Source organism: Stenella coeruleoalba (genome assembly GCF_951394435.1).
Source record: "Stenella coeruleoalba genome assembly, chromosome: 7".
Classification (NCBI taxonomy): domain Eukaryota; kingdom Metazoa; phylum Chordata; class Mammalia; order Artiodactyla; family Delphinidae; genus Stenella; species Stenella coeruleoalba.
In genome coordinates this window covers 54,726,559-54,744,266 of record NC_137153.1, presented here as the reverse complement: position 1 = coordinate 54,744,266, position 17,708 = coordinate 54,726,559, and the positions used below count along the sequence as shown (strand labels likewise).

Here is a 17,708-nt window from a genome sequence, read left to right as displayed (position 1 = left end):
CTTGAGTCTGCTATGGATGGAATATCTGCGTCTCTCCAAAATTCATATGATGAAATCCTAACCCCCAAGGTGATGGTATCAAGAGGTGGGGTCTTTGGGAGGTGATTAGGTCAGGGTGGCAGAGTCCTCAGGATTGGGATTAGTGTCCTTATATATAACTGGGAAGCTAGCTTGCCCCTTCTGCCATATGAGGACACAGTGACTAAATGTCCGTCTATGAACCAGGAAAAAGGCTGTCACCAGACAATTGATCTTGGGCTTCCGAGCCTCCAAATTTATGAGAAATAAGTTTCTGTTAATAGGCCATGTAGTCTATGGTATTTTTGTTATACCATCCAGGGCAGCTTTGAAGGGGAAATGAAGGGCAGATCTGGGAGTGGGTGGGGAAGGAGCCATGGTGATACTCTCTTCCCTCCTCTATCTCTTTGGGTGATATCTCCAAGGAGCCAGGTACAAATTTAAAAATGAAATGTGGGTACTGATAAGATATCAAAGAATGTCAGGACTTCAAATACAGGTGAAAAACAAAGACTTGTTCTTTAGCATCTCTATCCAAGAAAAAAGTGCAGAAATTTAGCCCAGGTTTGAAGTAGGAGGAGGTGACAATCAAGTACACCATAATGAGGGCTCGAGATTTTATGTGCATTTCATTGCTTGATGTCACCCCTGATTCCCATAACTGTGGATAATCCTGTATTGGCTACTTCTAAAATGAGTATCTAGGGGACATTGGAGGAGATGGATTAAGCCCTTTACAAGGTTAACTCCAGCAAGAAATGAAATAGGAGGTGGGTTATTTCCAGACTCCAGCATTCCGTGTTCAAAGGCCAGTGGAACCTCAGGGGAAGAATATGCACAAAAGAACAGCATCGTCTTGGAACAGGGACGATCTGCTTCTCCTCTTGCCTTCGTCCTCTTTCATTATTGAAGCATTAAAAATACTCTCCTTGACAAAGGTGGCATGTTTTACTTTTCCAATTAGGTTTCCTTGGGAACTGACGAGAAGGTGTGTGCACCTGTACAAAGCGTACGTGGGAGGCTCCTAGAGAGAGACGAAATCTTGAACGTGCCTCACCTAATGAAGGGATTGCTGGAGAAGGGACTAAAAGACGAAGAAGACCCTACTTCTGCTCCAGAACGTTCTTTTACAATGTGACTGCTGTTACAGCATTAACTGAGACAGTCCAGGAAAAGCACCTAGAACTGTGCTTGGGACAGAGTAAACAGTCAATAAACATTAGTTATTATTATTATTTTTAACAAATAGTTAGGAGAAGAATTTCTTCAAAGATATCCAGGAGAGAGAAGTTTAACTAGGTGACTTATGATACTTCCAAGCAATAAAATTCTATAATTCAATTTTTTTCATGTGAAAGTGGAAACTGCAATAATTGTGTTCCCCATCTATCCATTCATCCAACATTCACTGAGCATTCATGGACTACTGTGATGTCAACAATCTAATTTACTTTCCACTTTGGTAAGAGGAATAAACAGAAGGCCTTTGTAAATATATTCCATAGCCCTAAGGAGAAAATGCTCTTTTATTTCAGTAGGTGGGCTGTAAGTAGACTTTCTATCTGAAACAAAGCTTCCAAGCAGACTCATAATATTGTGACACCTTGACTCTGTCTTTTGAGCAGAGCTAAAAACAACACACGAGTTGGAGCTCTCAGAAATGCACAGTCACACTTTAATACAGTGAAAGGCTCTGAAACCAACATGTGTTTGGCAAGTAGAAGGTGCCTTCCAAGAAACATTCCATGGAGTGCTTTACTACAACGGAAATCTATTCAAAAAGGAGACTTTTTAAAAAGAAAATATCCATATGGTCAGCGTATTAGTCTGCTTGGGCTGCCATAACAAAACACCATAGACTGGGTGGCTTGAGCAGTAGGCATTTATTATAAACTCTCACCATAAGTGTCAGCTGGCTCAGGGACAGTAAGTGGTTTTCATCTCATCTGCATTTTTTTCCCTAAAGTGGTTGGCCAATTAGTGGGGTCAACATACCAGCAGCCTTCATTTTGTCTATTACAGAGCTAGAACATTGTGCTTGAAATTCAAAATATCGATCCATAAAAATCTCATTACTAGGTTGTGGATCATTCTGTCTTACAGACCCAAAGACCTATACTCAAAACGTCTGAGTGAAAATGAATTTTTGGGAGCCCAGAGCTATCGTTCAGGACTTGCCAAACAAGGTGTGTATGAGTCATTTTGAGTGCAAACTCAGAGTTCTGGGATGGGTCGGCTAAGGGCTCTAGGGACAACTTCATTTGCCACTTGCCTTTCCTCTTTTAAAAGGGAATAAAACCAGGAGAGCCAGGAAGAAAAACTGTTAGACACAATGATGGAAGACCAGAGTCTTGTTTGGAAAAATTCAGTTACTCAACTCTAAGATGAATCCTTACTGACTATTATGGACAGAGTGTTTGTGTCCCTCCAAAATTCATATGCTGAAGCCCTAACCCTCAGTGTGGGTGTATTTGGAGATGGGGCTTCTAAGGAAGTAATTAAGGTTAAATGACGTCATAAGAGTAAGCCCCTGGTCTGATAGGATTAGTGTCCTTGTGAGAACAGACACCAGAGAGTGCTGCCCTGCTCCTTTCTCTCTCCACCCACACCCTTTTGTGTAGGAAAGGCTCTGTGAGGACAGAGAGAGAAGACAACCAACTGCAAGCCAGAAGGAGAGCCCTTGCCTGAAACTGAATTGGCCGAAACCTTGATCTTAGACTTCCAGCTTCCAGGACTGTAAGAAAATAAATTTCTGTTGTTTAAACTACCTGTGATTTTTTTGTTACGGGAGCCCGAGTGGACTTCTACACACTGTCCCTATGGATATTTATCTTTTAAAAATACCTTATTTTCGAATCCTTTTGTTTTTTTGGCTTTGAAAATAAAGTGTTCACTTGCTATAATTTATTTTTAAATCATCCTTTCACTCATTCTTTACCTAGTCTTTGAGAAATCTCTTTATTTTTGTTCTCTGAGTTTCTCAGTATCTTTGCCCTTGCATTATTTACCAATATCCTTCATCTCTCGACTCCGTTTTTACCTCTGTGCTTCTATCACTTATCCCTTTCCAAGAGATAAGTCAAGAAGAGGTCAGTCAAAAAGCATCTCTTTTTGGAAGGCAGCACCATCTGAGACATCTGTATTGCCTTCTGTGTGGACATCCTGAACCAACAGAGCTAACATTTATGTAGCATACAGATTTTTTAAAAAGTGATTAATCTCTGCCTGTCTAGCAGTAGGAAATAATTCCCCCCCTTAAAATACCATCTTATGGTTTGTTTTACATATAGATGGAAAAAAATCTAGCATCAAGAACTTAGCATATTAAATACAAAATGATGAGGTTTCACTCAGCAGTGACAACCTGAAAAAACTTCATCTGCTTCTCCATGACTTTGAATTGAAACCAAGATTTCAAAATATTTTGCTGTGAGTGATGAAGCTGTCTGGACCTAAGTTCTCCAAGAAGCCAAGAAACCATTTTATATTAATGTAAACGGCTTTTGGAGAGTCTGGTGAAATGCAATTACTTTCCTTCACTTTGCATTTTGCCCAAATAATTCTGAGGTGCAACCTACGGACAAGATGGATTTCTTTCTGTATTGCTATTTTAAACTGGTTTTTGTATAGTTTTCATGGGCTTCGTAAATCCTGCTGATACAAATCGTAAAAGATTCGTCAACATAAAAGCTACATTTCAAAAGCCATTCTCATCGTTTTACCATCAACTGGATTACAATTACTCATAGGAACAGTAATATTAATGTTGGTATTTTTTTCAGAGTGTCAATGGAGTTTTTTCCTTTTTATTAATAGGCAGCTCTTAATGTATCTTATGTGAATAATTAATAGACTTTCTTCAAACTACTTCAGAAAGTACAATGACAAATGGTGTTATTAACAGTAAGATTCTAAGTGAAGTTATAATTCTCTGTCAATATTCAAATTTAGGCAGAAACCCAAGAGTCAGATCTATCTATTTCAATTTCAAGTGTGGTCAGAAGGCCTCTGAGTGCATCTTAAGCAGTTGGTAAATATAGTACAGGTCATCAGATATAGGAACTAGATCTCAACTTTTCCTTAAAAAATGTATGTATAGATTAAAAGGAAAAAATGTTATCTCCTCCAGAAATGGAACCCATGTACTAAGGCCTGGTAGGTAAAACACTGTAATTTTTGCTTTTTTCTATAGTTTGTATTAGCTTTTCTCAGATACTAATAAGTTTCTTGGCTTGGACCTTGCAAACTCCAGTCTGATGAAGAATCTTTGGATATTCTTTTTCTTTCACAAGTGAAAGGCCTTGCCCTCTCTCCCCAGTACTGCCCTTGTGCTCTGGCTGTGTCAGACACAGAGATCCAGCCCCACTTTCCACTATATTCTACTTTCCTCCATTTCTTGAGTGCCAGAATCCTCTTATTATGCTTCACCAATGTTCCAAGAGATTGAATAATCTCATCAATATTGGGAAATTCGGTCCTTAGCTGTTTCTAAACTTTCAAAATGGTGGATCTGGCTATTTCACCTTAATCATTTAGAAGAGATACTTGCTCTCTGAATAACAGGAAGATCTGAGGTTCGAAAGGCCTTTATTAAAACTTATTACTGCTAAGAAAGGAAATGTTTACTAACTAAAGGTAATATTTTAGGAAGAAAGACATCATATGGATTCTAGGTCCCATCTGCTTGGATAATCTTGGAAATATTATCAGAGCTAATGTTTTGGACCAATGTTTATTATGAAGTCTTTCTACAGAGCTTTAAAATCATCGCTATAACTTTAAATGACAACAATAATCTAAAACAAACTGCTGTCTTGGACAACAAAGCTTTTTTACCACCCTCAGGGATGCACATTTAATAGTAGAGAAATATCTTTGTGCATTTTATTTTATTTTTCTTAAGAGAAATCTAAGCTTACAATCACACCCATCATCTTTCCCTACTCATCCTTCACTTAGTCACATAATACCCAAATATTTTTATCAGCACTATGAGAGCAGATCTTAAAAACCATACTGAGTTTAGGTGAGGACGAATGCTAGACTGGGGAGAAATAAGTCAGGGTTGAAATCCCAAAGGGAGAAAGGAAGGGCTTAATATAGCAAGATGATATTTAAGTTGTAAAGTGAGAAAAAAAGAAAAAAGTCTGCATTTTATACATTTTCTATCATCTATCTATCTATCAGTACATGTATGTTTGTGTGAGTATATGTGTGTGTGTGTGTGCGTGTGTGTGTATATACACACACACACACGCACATACATATTCTTTTTTCTAGGAATGTGTTTATCTTAAATAAGTCTGTTTGCCCACTGGTGCATCTGGGCAACTCTTAACCAAAGCAAAGACAATCTGGATTTCCCTAAGGACAGAGAGAAGTCTCAGAGGTGAAATGAAATAAAAGCTGCAACATATAAAAAGCATAATACAAGAAAAAATTTAGATTTTCAGATTTCAGAATCTAAGAACTTTGCAAGGCATTTCCCCTCCTACCCTTTCACTGTGCGTGTGTATGTAAAGTGTTTGGATGTGTCGTGTCTGGAGGCTGGTGACACAGCAAGGCAGGCAGCTTCCCTGAGCAAGCCGGCCACGTGCAATCACCTGGCTGTTGTCTAGACTGGCAAAATTAAAATGTAAGAAAATGCTGGGTTCTGAGTGGGAGAGAATATATCTTAGAATTGTTTTTCAAACCTGGATAAATTTCCAACATTGAAAATTCAGAAGGTTGGTAAATTCTCACTGACAGCTCAAATCAGTTCTGTTAGAATTGACAGCATTTTGTTAGCAGGTATTGGGAGAAGATAATTAGCACTAAGCTGTTCGAAAAGTCAAATTATTTCTTGGTTCCACAAAATATACAAATGAAGCAGAAAACCTCCTGCAAAGGGGCTTCCTTGGTAAGAGAATATTTTAAATGCTCTTCATTGCCAGTGCAAAGTCTGGACAGAAGGAAGGTCTCAGAGCTGAGGTGTCAGTGTAAAATTAGTTCATTGGTAAAGAGGGTTTTGAAAACAGCAGGTTAATTACACGAGACAGGTTAAACTCTCAGGAGAGTATCAGCAGTGAGTGTGTGGTGTGTGGGGCTCATCATTTCCATTAATAAAGTCGAGATGCACACCTCATTCCTCCTGGAGCCTGATAAAAATACAACTGGGAAAGAAAGAAAACCAACACAATAAAAAGGCATTGAATCCTTTCTGTGAAGTTGTGCTTTGGGTGGCCTGAGTGCCCTGATTTCACACCTTTTTTTCTGACTCTGGAATCACAGCCTTAATTTACTGTGTTACCCAGTTTTTCCAGCCTTGAAACTCAAGCATCACCCACAACTGCTTTTTCTTGTTCATGCTCTGTGACCAATTTATTACCAAAGGGTCTCAATTCTGCCTCAGAAACAGCTCTCACATCCAGCCACTGTCACCCCTGCCACAGCCAATACTTGGTCTGAGGCCTTGTCATCTGGGCTACCTAACAGCCATTTTTAAACAGTTTTACTAAGTACTGCTAATAATAGCAAACACCTATGCAGTGCTTACCATGTGCCAAGAACTGTTATACGAGCTTTTGAGTCTCACAATAATGCTATGAAATAGGTTACTATTCCTGTTTCAGAGAGAAGGAAGATGAGAACAGAGAGGTTAAGTAACTTGTCCAAAGTCACACAGCTGGTAAGTGGCAGATCTGGGATTTGAACTGTCTTCAATTTGTGGTCTGTCTTCAGAGACTCTACTATTAAAGGACTAACGCATACTTCTTCTACTCTTAAAGGACTAATGCATACTGTTTCTGTTTTAATTTAACCGATTATTATTTTTAGTTGTTGCATTTTTTTTGGAATAGGTAAAACAGTTAACTCACTCAAAATTCAAAAGCTACAGGAGGCTACATACTGAAAGACGTGTGCAGAAGGCTACCTCCCACCCTGGTTCCCTACCACAGGCCCCTGTCCTGCAGGTACTCAGCATGACCAGTTTCTTCAACAGCGTCCAAAGCAAATGTTTATATGTTATTTTCCTCCTTTTTTTTCTCTTACATAGACAGAGTATATTGGATGTAATTTGGCACATTGCCTTTCCCACTTAACAACATATATTGAAGATCATTCCATATAAGTGCATGAAGAGCTTCCGCATTATTTTTTTCTTTTTTTTGGAAAGACTGCAGATGGTTGAAATGAGGGGTGGGCAAACTTTTCCTGTGACGGTCCAGATAGTAAATATTTTAGGCTTTATGGGCTTTACGGTCTCTGTCACATATGCTACTGCTGCCTTGTTTTTTTTTTAAACCTTCAAGAATATAAAAACATCCTTATCTGATAGGTTGTACAAAAAAAGGCTGCAGGCCGGATTTGGCCACAGATCATAGTTTGCTGATCTTTGAACCGAACAGGCTCTTACCTCTCTGCCCTGCATCCTGTCCTCCCTCACTCTGGCCCCTTCTTGACCATTCAGAAAGAGCTCTCTTCTTATCACATAAATCCAAAGCTGCCACTGCTCCCTTTAAAGCCTCTACGCCTCTCCACTCCCAGCAGGTGGAGGTCCAGACTGCTGAGCGGTGCCTACAATGCCCTTCATGATCCCCGTGCCTCTCTCCTCCCCTCCCCTCCCCGTCTACTGTTCTGGTCCAGGCCACTATCAGCTCTGCCTCAACTCCTGCAGCGACCTCTTTGCCCCACTACTACTACACGATCTCTTGCCACAAATCCACTCTCTACACCCCAGTGCAGTCCCTTGGATCGTTTACAAGTGCAAATCACATCTGGGAACCTCTGATAGCTTGCTGCTGCCCTAGAATGAAGTCAACTTCTGTATCATGGTCTACAAGGCAGGCCAGCTCCACTCGGCCCTCCTGTCAGACCTCACTGCCACCATCATGCCTCCCTCCACTCCCCACTCTCCAGCCACAGTGACTTTTCCGTTCCTCAAACAAGCCGAGCTCATCTCTGCCTCTGTGGGTGCTGTTCCCTTGACTGACCTGTTTTTAAAGTTCAGCCTCCGTTGAAATGACGCTTCCTTAGTGAAGCTTTCCCTCACCTTCCAACCTAAAAGGGCCCCTCCACTGAGTCACCAGGCTTTATTTTCTTCATGGTCCTATGGCTGTCTATAATTATACCTTGGTTTACATTAGCAGGCTCTCTGCTCTGCTAGGATGGGTGGGCATCTCTGGTGCCCAGCACATTGCCTGACACACATTAGATGAACACTGAAAATTTTCTGATTCAACAATGGAAGAATTTCAGCCCAATTTACTTTTCCTAGTGGATTTCTCCCCACTCCTCACCTTATATTTGTCTTCAGTTCCCCTGGCTTTCTCAACCAATCACTACACAGGAATCTCCCTCCTAAGCGAACATGTCATCTCGGTCATCTCCTCCTTCTTTGAGTGACAAACTCCTACTTACCCATCAATACCCAGCTCAAATGTTACCTCTTCTCTTAAGTTTTTACACTTTCCCTTGCCAGGGTCAATTTCTTCCTCTGGAAGTCTCCCAGAGCACTTTGTATAGACCTCCCTGATCACACTGGGCCATAATGATTTCCCTACCATAGATGTTTATTTATTTACTTATCATACCCTGAATACTCTCAAATTTTTATATATATATATATATATATATGTTTCATTTTCATTTTATCTACAATAAGCCTTTTACCTATAGGGAAAGGACACTTTGGATGCTGTTTATATAAGTAGGTATGAACATATAATAATATAAATAACATCATTTAGCTCTGTGCTATATGATGTATATTATCTCATTTAACTCTCCTAATATCCCTAATGAGGCAGGTACTATGGCTCTCTGTACTTTGCAGATAAGGAAACTAAAGCGAGGTTGGGTAACTCGCTCCTGGTGGATCTGGAATTCACTGCCAGGCTGTCTTGCAGGCAGCTGGTAGCCTGGCTCTTTGAAGGTCTGTGTGCCCTTGAGCTCTCAGTGTAACAGGATGGTGCCCAAATCTGCCCTCTTACCCTGCGTGAGACCCGGGGACACAGCTCTGCTCAGAGAGGGGTCAGTTGGGACTCTGTCACTCCCCTGCAGCAAGGTGCCCCGTGTGGGGGACACAGATGTCCCTCTGCCAGCCAGATGGAGAGGCACGATGATGAGGCTGCCCTCTGCACACCTGTGACTGCGCCATCCCCAAGGGCAGCCAGGTATCCTTGGGGCCTGCTTCCTGCTGCCACATGCTGCTTATCCATGTGGACATAAGCTGCTCTGCCAGCTCACCCTTGAGCTAATACGAAGGGACCGAAGGGCTCTGGGCAGGAGGGTGGGAGCCTAGAAGGCAGAGGAGACAAGGGCAGAAGGAGCTGCCATTTCTCTATCTTTTCCTTTAGCCATTTCCCCCCCTCTGCCCCAGCTTTACTGAGGTATGATTGACAAATAAAAATTCTATCTATTTAAGGTATACAACATGATGATTTGATATACGTATACCTTCTGAAAAGCACAGCAAAGGAAACAACAAATGAAAAGGCAACCTATGGAATGGGAGAAAATATTTGCAAATCATATACCTGATAAGGAGTTAATATCCAAAATATATAAGGAACTCAAACAACTCAATAGCAAACAATGAATAACTTGATGAAAAAATGGGCAAAGGGACTTCCCTGGTGGTCCAGTGGTTAAGAATCTGCCTTCCAATGCAGGGGACACGGGTTGGATCCCTGGTCAGGGGACTAAGATCTCACATGCCGTGGGGCAACTAAGCCCATGCACCGCAACTATTGAGCCCATGCGCCACAACTAGGGAGCCCACGCACCATAACAAAGATCCCTCGTGCCCCTACTAAGATCTGATGCAGCCAAATAAACACATAAACAAATAAATATTTTTTTTAAAAACCAGCAAAGGACCTGAATAGATATTTTTCCAAACAAGATGTACAAATGGCCAACAGGTATATGAAAAGGTGCTTGCCATCTTTATCCTTTCCTTTTCCTTGCACCTTTCTTCCTTGCACCTTTCTTCAGGGAATAAAGGCAACAGGCAACAATGAGCAAGTGTTTGTCTAAGACATACAGACTTCCTCTGTTGCAGAGTGTATCCCAGTGTAAAGGAGAAGAGAGTGCTGGAATGGATTTGCTGTAGTCTGGCTTCATTATCAGCTCATCAGGAAAATTCTGCCTAGAGAAGTGGGTCACAAACTTGAGGGGAATGCTACTCAAAGTGTGGTTCTCGTACCAGCAGCATCAGAATCACCTTGGAGCTCAGGAGAATCGCAGACTCTGGGCCCTACTCCAGACCTGACAAATCAGATCCTGAATTGTAACACGATCCCCCAGGAAATTCCTAAGCACATTAAAGTTTGAGAAACACTGACCCAGGGTGACTGATTAAAATGTGAGTTTAGGGCTCTATGCCTTCGAAATTCTGATTCACTTGAGGAGGGTGAGATCCAGAAATCTAACAGGCACCACCTACTTTTTGCTTCTGCCTACTTTTTTGAGCAACTGTGGTCTGGAGGCAGTGCTGCTTGGTGGAAATAGTACAGACACTATATTTAGACAGTCTTGAGATCAAATCTCATTTCTAATAGCTACAAACTAAGTAATCCCGAATAACTACTTCATCCTGTTAAGCTTTGGCTTCCTCAGCTATAAAATGGAGATATTAAACGTCTATACCTTCAGCTGGATGGTTTAAAGCACCTAGCACCAAAGCCGTGGCACACTGTATGTATAAATGTTAAATATTATAGCCATTAGATCAAACTATCTAATGGTTGCAACACTGAATGGTGGACTGGGCCAGAGTACTGATTAATTTCAACTGCAGGGACAGGGAAGGCCAAAGGGGGCTAACCAAGGGGTGATGGCTGTGGTTTCTCTGTTACTTAATCTTGGCCCTAAAGACAGAGAAAGGATTAGACTGCAGCAGTGATCAAACTTTATCATCTACTAAGAATTACTAGGGAAGGGAGTTAAAAATGCTGATTCCTGGGTGCTGCTTCTCAGAGATTCAGTTTCATCGGGTCTGGGATGTGGGCTAGGGATCTGCATTTTTATCCCCATGAGTCCTCCAATCTCACCCTGAGAAACAGTGGCTTAGAGAATATGTGTACTTATTGGATAAAGGAAGAGCCTGACGCATGTGGTGCCCCGGCTGGTACTGGGAAATATACATGAGGATGGATGACTCCACCTGGTGTCCACCCAGCTGGGAGCTGGGGCCTCCAAGGAGAGCGTTAAGTCTGTGCTGCTGGGCTAGAATATCGACGCGAACGGCGGTCCGGAAGAGCAATGGAAAAGAGGCATACCTGGGCTTCCGCGGCTTCAATGGTGTGGGAGAGATTTCCATTTTGTACAGGTTCCGAAGCGTCACTGGATGGTGTCATCTCCACTTCTGTGCTGGTGCTGTTTGGGAGCTCGATTTTTTCTGTGACATAATCAGGTACATACAAAGAAAGCAAATGGAGTCAAGTAGGAGTAAGAGCCATATAGAGAAGAACACCCTATCTTGGGCCAAGGGAGAAGGTAGTGGTCTCTGAGGGGTGATAAGGCCCAGGGTTGAGGTAGTGTCAGATGGCAAAGGATTTCTACCCTTCTCCTCCATGCCTTTTAGTGTACTCAGCCCTCTTCCTCTCTTCACTAGCTCTCTGGCATCCCCTCTGGCCTGATGTCTGAGCTTGAGTACCCTATCAACTCCCGGGGTATGCATTCTCTAGGCAAACTGACCAACTCGCCATTCAAGAACATGAGCATGGACTTTTTTTTTTTTTTTTTTTTTTTTTTTTGCGGTACGCGGGCCTCTCACTGCTGTGGCCTCTCCCGCCGCGGAGCACAGGCTCCAGACGCGCAGGCTCAGCGGCCATGGCTCACGGGCCCAGCCGCTCCGCGGCATGTGGGATCCTCCCGGACCGGGGCACGAACCCGCGTCCCCTGCACCGGCAGGCGGACTCTCAACCACTGCGCCACCAGGGAAGCCCTCGTTTTGCTCTTTTTAAAGTTCCCCTGGGGGTAGGTGATATATTGTGTCTATTTATGCCCTATACCCATGAGGGGGAAGTGGGACTCTTCCTGACACCCAGGAAAGGGCTGAGTTGCGGGGTTCTGTGTCTGCACTGAGTTGGGGTGTCCACACTGGGTCCTGTCTCTCTGCCCCCCTCCATGTACTTCAGGAAAGGCACGGGATGGAAGTCTCCCGGACTCACCCACATGGTTAGCAGCCCCATTCTGCCTCTCGTTCTCATCCACCTGACATTTTTTCTTGGCGATCTTGTGGAGAATTGAAGCCTTTTCTCTGAACCTCCCTGAAGCAAGAGAAAGTAATGGAAAGGAGACAGGTGAGAAGGAAGATAAAGAGAGAGGTTCGTGGCAAATGGCGAAGCGCTGGTGAAGCAGGAACGTGGCTTCCTCAGCTATGGAGCCGGTCAGCGGCACCCACTCCTTTCTGCCCAGCCCAAAGGCCCTATGACCTGCAAGAAGGGTACTTTCTTACCTTGTGATTCTTCAGCCCAGTTCTCTGAGAACCTCAAGCTGCCGGATCACAGACGAAAGGTGACCTCTTCCCTCCCTCCCAATTGCTTACAAAAAACGAAAGCACCAATCATCACCAAAACTCCCTCTACAGCTGAGGTCTGAAAAATACCATTGTCAAAGTAATCATTTCAAACAGCTGTTACCACAAAAGTAATGCTTCTAGAGAAACAGAACTGCTCTGGAGGCATAGCTGTGTCTCTGGAATTATATGCTCATCCCAGAATTGGCCATGGAAAGCCAAGTCCAGGGGTCCTTTGATTTGACTTTGGTTTTCAAACATTTATCTTGATTAACACTGCAATTTCTACAGGAGTTGGGATGCATCACAGCTTTTCGAATTAGCTGAGTCAGCTGCAATTAAAGCATCAGGGAGGCAACTGATTCCAGTTGGGGATTTAGGGTAAAGGGTGAGCAACTAAGCACAGCAAGTAATGTCTGTTGGTGAAGAGACGCTTAAGGAAAGGTGCTGGAAAAAATACCATTTTCAAAGTAATCATTTTAAACAGCTGTACCACAAAAGTAATGCTTCATTTCTTCTCCATTACTGACATAATTAATGGGTAAATGCATGCAACAAGCACAGAAAAAAGCATGCAAAAGTGTAGAGATTACTTTATGTGAAACATAGCGCATTTTTCTTTCTCTTTTAATCCTTAATTTTTTCCCCCGGGAACGTTCAAGGTACAAAGGAGCCTCATTTGAAACTGACTGATTATTGCCTAGATTCAGATATGATGAGTCCCTGAAAATATCACAACTCCTACAATTTTCCCACTAGGCATTGGGGGTTGGCTGGGTTCTCTAGCAGCATATTAGCAGAGGAGCTCATCTACTTTTCTAGTTAGACCAAAACCAAGCCAAATCAAGCCCAAAAATGTTTCTCTTGGAGAGCCTGTCCTCCTAGGATGGGGCATGGCAGGTTGGCATCCGCACCCCACCCCTCCTTGTGAACGGAAATCCTGGGGAGTGGTCATAGAGGTGACTTGTGTGCCTGGCTGGGGATGACAGAAGCTGTAAACTAGAGTGGGACCAGTTGACTTCAATGGTGAAAATGACGGGGGACAGAGCCCCTTCTGCTTGCAAGCTCCATTAGTCTTAAATCTAGATGCCTGCTACCATAAAGGTAGCCTCCAGCAGGTAAGTACCTTAGTCTAGGTAATGAATGTGCCCTGCTGGGCACACCCTCCAAGGAAGCAGGAAGAGGAACATGACGCAGAGAAAAGTGGGTCAGTATGTGGCTTGGGCTTCATAAGGAATGAGGAGGAAGGACTAGTGATGGGCATGATGTCCATCCTTGAGGGAGGCTGAAGGTCAGCATCAGGTTCCCCACGCTGGAAGGTAATTTGAATTTCTATTTAATCTCCAAGGAAAACTCGGGGAAGAAAAGAGGAAAGGAAAGAAGTCTGGGGACTAGGAGAAGGAGGAGGTAAAAGGGAAGAAGGAAAAAAAAAAAGAAAAGAAAAAGGAGAGAAAAAGAAGGAATTCAAGAAGGAGGAAACAGGCAGGGAGCTGGGGTTGTCTGGAGGTTGCCAGGGAGCATGGATGCAAGACACGTTCCTGGCTGCCGAATCTAGTCTTATTTGGGGAGTAGATAGCTGGATAATGAAGAGTGATTCTCAGCATTTGGCAGCCTGAAGCCTAAAGAGGGGTACTTCTTGTGGAAGACAACCCTAAGAAGTCCTCAAATCATCTGCTGGAAAGGCAAGAAGAGGAAAAGGGAGGTTCTAAAACTTTATAGAAGGTGATGATTCTAGTAATAATGCTACTCTGTGGATTGGGGGTCTGTCTTTGAACTTAGAACATTCTGCAGCTCTATGATCAACAATTGCTATTTAAAAATTATATGTAAAATAATAATAAAGCAAGAGAGCATTCAGAAGAGGAAACAAACAAGCCTGGGGAAATAAAACGTGAAGTAATCCAATCCAAGTCATGCCCGAAAGTCATGAAACATGGCAGAGAAAAATATTTGATAGAAACCAGTTAATCACATGTTGTGTGTGATTCCAAGGATCTTTTCAGAGCTCAGATGAACGCCAGAGAGAAATGATAACAAAAGGGGCCCCAAAGCGTGGAAGGGTTTGGCCACTCCCTCTGCCAGGAAACACCTTTCATAACGGTGTTGGCCACTGTCACTCGTGGGCTGGTTTCCCCAAATTCTCTAAAGGAGGAGTGCGAGGACAGGGTAGGGAAATGATTCTAGAATTCGGATTTCATAGGTTCTCAAACATTTTCACAGACCAGCAAGGGTTTTCTAGACTGTGTGTCACTCATTTTCCCACTGCAGGAGCACCTCAGATTTTCTGTGCTATGGAAAAATGGGAGGGATAGACCTTACTTGTTTTCTCTAGGGGTTCAGCCCTTGGGCAGCAAGGCAAAGCTGCAGAGGCTGCCTGGGGAGCAGCTCTTGTCCACCCACCCCTTCAACTTCTTTAATAAAACTTCTGCCCCAATTTGCAGCCCCTGGCAGCCCTTCTGCCTTGTGAGTGCTGACAATGGCGGCTCCAAGGCCTAAAAGGATTTTCAGAGATTAGTTTCTAGAAAAGCAGCACACAGAAAAGGTGAAGGCCCACCTTTCGAATTTAGCACACAGGCGAGTTCCTTGAGGTGGTGGGGCAGAGCCTCGCCAGCAAGGCATCCTCATCCCAGTTCAGTGGACACCCCTGGAATCACCACAGGGCACCTTTTGAGAAAAGCTGGGAGGATCATGCTGACAGGACAAGAGTGAGCACAGAACATGATTCTCAAAGGGACCCTCTGGGTTTGGGGGTAGGAAGACCTGGCACCTTGAGAACCTGTTCAGCCTAAAGCCACAAGCTGGGAGAACACCTCGCAGGATGCGTGTGTGTTGAGGACAGCAGCACAGTATTGCGGTTAAAAGGATGTGATTTCGAGGCAGCTAGGCCTGGGCTTAAGCCCCGCCTCTCTCACTGGCTCTGCTGGCTGAGAACTGGTAAATCCAAGAATATTTCTGAGCTTCAGTTTTCCCACCTGTTGAACAGGGATGTTAACGACTGACTCCTGAGCTAAATGCAAGGCTTTAGTGAGAAAATATGTGTAAAGGACAGATCACAGCACCTGGCATTAGCAGAACTCTGTAAATAAGAGGAAAAAGAAACCAACAGACAGCCCAGGGGCAAGGGTGACACGGCCCTGAATTTCTTTTTCTTTTTGCGGTACGCGGGCCTCTCACTGTTGTGGCCTCTCCCGTTGTGGAGCACAGGCTCCGGACGCGCAGGCTCAGCGGCCATGGCTCACGGGCCCAGCCGCTCCGCGGCATGCGGGATCTTCCCGGACCGGGGCACGAACCCATGTCCCCTGCATCGGCAGGCGGACTCTCAACCACTGTGCCACCAGGGAGGCCCCTGAATTTCTTTAGAGCAGCCGTCCCCAACCTTCCTGGCACCAGGGACCGGTTTCATGGAAGACAATTTTTCCATGGAGAGGGGCGGGCGGCGGTGGATGGCTCAGGCGGTAATGAGAGCAACGGGTAGCGGCAGATGCAGCTCTGCTCACTCACCCGCTGCCCACCTCCTGCTGTGCGGCCCGGGGTGGGGGACCCCTGCTTTAGAGCAATCGTTGGCATCGTCTCTTCTCTCAAGCCACACAGGCGGGACTGGAGAATTAGCTGCATCTGACCCGACAGTGGAAGCATCGGAGGCCTTGTCGGATTGGTGTTTAGTTTTCAGTGAGTCCTCCAAAGTCAGTTCCAAAACCAATTAGGAGAAGGATCGCTTTATACTTTCCCGAAATTAAGAAGGTCAAGGTGAGGGAGCTGGCCCTCTGTGTTTTAGATACCTTCGTGATCTTAAAATGAAAAGAGAGTCATCAGCTTTCTCCCATTCCCTGTGAGGACAGGGTACAGGCAAGAGCTATTGGTGTTGCACAGTGGATTCGGGGTGGCTCAGAAGAGCTTCCTGATGCACAAGGGCTTTACCTCCTCTGTGTCTCAGGCTCAGAATTTTTAAATGGGGATGATAAATAGAACACCCAGCTCATACAGTTGCTGGAAGACTTAATGGTTTGATACACAGCAGGTGTTTAGATGGCCCTGACATACAGTAAATTACTCAGAAAGGGTTGTTATTATTATGGAAGTGAATGCAGGACCTTCACCCCATAAATTACTGAAAATAAAAAGCTTGATATTTAAAAATAGAATGGAAGCTTAGCAGCCTCCGGTGCAAGAGACCTTGGCAGTAAAGGCACTGCTTCCATAGACTATTTTAGGCATGGATTCCACGTTGGCATAAGGGTTGACATGGACAGATCTAAGAAAAAACTGTAGCTCTGTGCCTGGGGATAAAGAAGACAATTTTGAGCACTTTTCAAGGTGAGAGAAGGAGTGATTTTTAACATTTTTTAAGGCCACTTTAAAAAATATACTCTGCTGCAGTGTGAACCCTTAAAGTGCTGTATTTTTGTACAGCGACAGATTATTTGTATACTTAAAATCGCAGAAATAGCAAATTCTGCTCAAATCATGAGGCACCTAGCACGTCAAAACCTAGTACACAATTTTAATATAGTTTAGCTTGCTCTGAAATTTGCAGAAGAATACCAGCTGAGTGTCCTCAGGGGACTGTGTGTTGAGGGGGTGCAGCAGGGAAGTGTGGGAGAAGATCAAAGCAGAAAGGCCTATTATGAATAGGAACAAATTTTGGAAGAACAAAATTTGAGGAGTCAAAATCCTCAACCAATCTCTCTGCCATAAAACAGAAGCTCTAAGCCGCTTCACAAAATAACCTTCGGAGGTTCTGTTTACTCAAAGAAAAAGCATTTTGCTTCTGTTTCTGCTGTTAATGAATGAAAACAACCCCTGGAAATTCCTTCACATCTTTCCCACCAAGTAATCAGCAGCGCTGGACAGGAACCCTTTGGGTTGGAGCTAAGATTCCCTCCCGGCTGCCATGAACATTCTGAGCACCAGAAACACAGAAGAGATAGGACCAAAGAGATTTACAGATGTAAAGGGAGTGGCCACACACACCTCGGTGAACAGACCTTGGTTTGGGAGAAGAAAAGGGAAAATGAAACAGGGGGGAATACTTAGACAGTGTTTTAGAAACTATTTTTGTGTTTTCAGTTCTGCCTTTCCCGTCTCCGTCTTTGAAGTTTATGGCTTGGCTGGTAGCTTCAAAAGTAAAAGGGCGCTGAACTTTCTTCCTGTTTATCCCCTGTCTTTTTGTCTGGAAGCAGAGACT

The 17,708-nt window shown here is 43.7% G+C and overlaps 1 protein-coding gene across 3 annotated transcripts in view; it reads right to left on the bottom strand.

Annotated features, from left to right (window-relative positions):
* Positions 1 to 17,708, bottom strand: part of SLC24A2 (solute carrier family 24 member 2) — a 242,518-nt gene that overhangs the window by 35,125 nt on the left and 189,685 nt on the right. For all 3 annotated transcript variants that reach the window (XM_079925518.1, XM_079925520.1, XM_079925519.1), the window contains 2 exons: positions 12,177 to 12,275; positions 11,283 to 11,401 (listed from right to left, as the gene is read on the bottom strand). In XM_079925518.1, the coding sequence (XP_079781644.1) occupies positions 11,283 to 11,401; positions 12,177 to 12,275 (218 nt within the window). The remainder of the gene's footprint in view (positions 1 to 11,282; positions 11,402 to 12,176; positions 12,276 to 17,708) is intronic.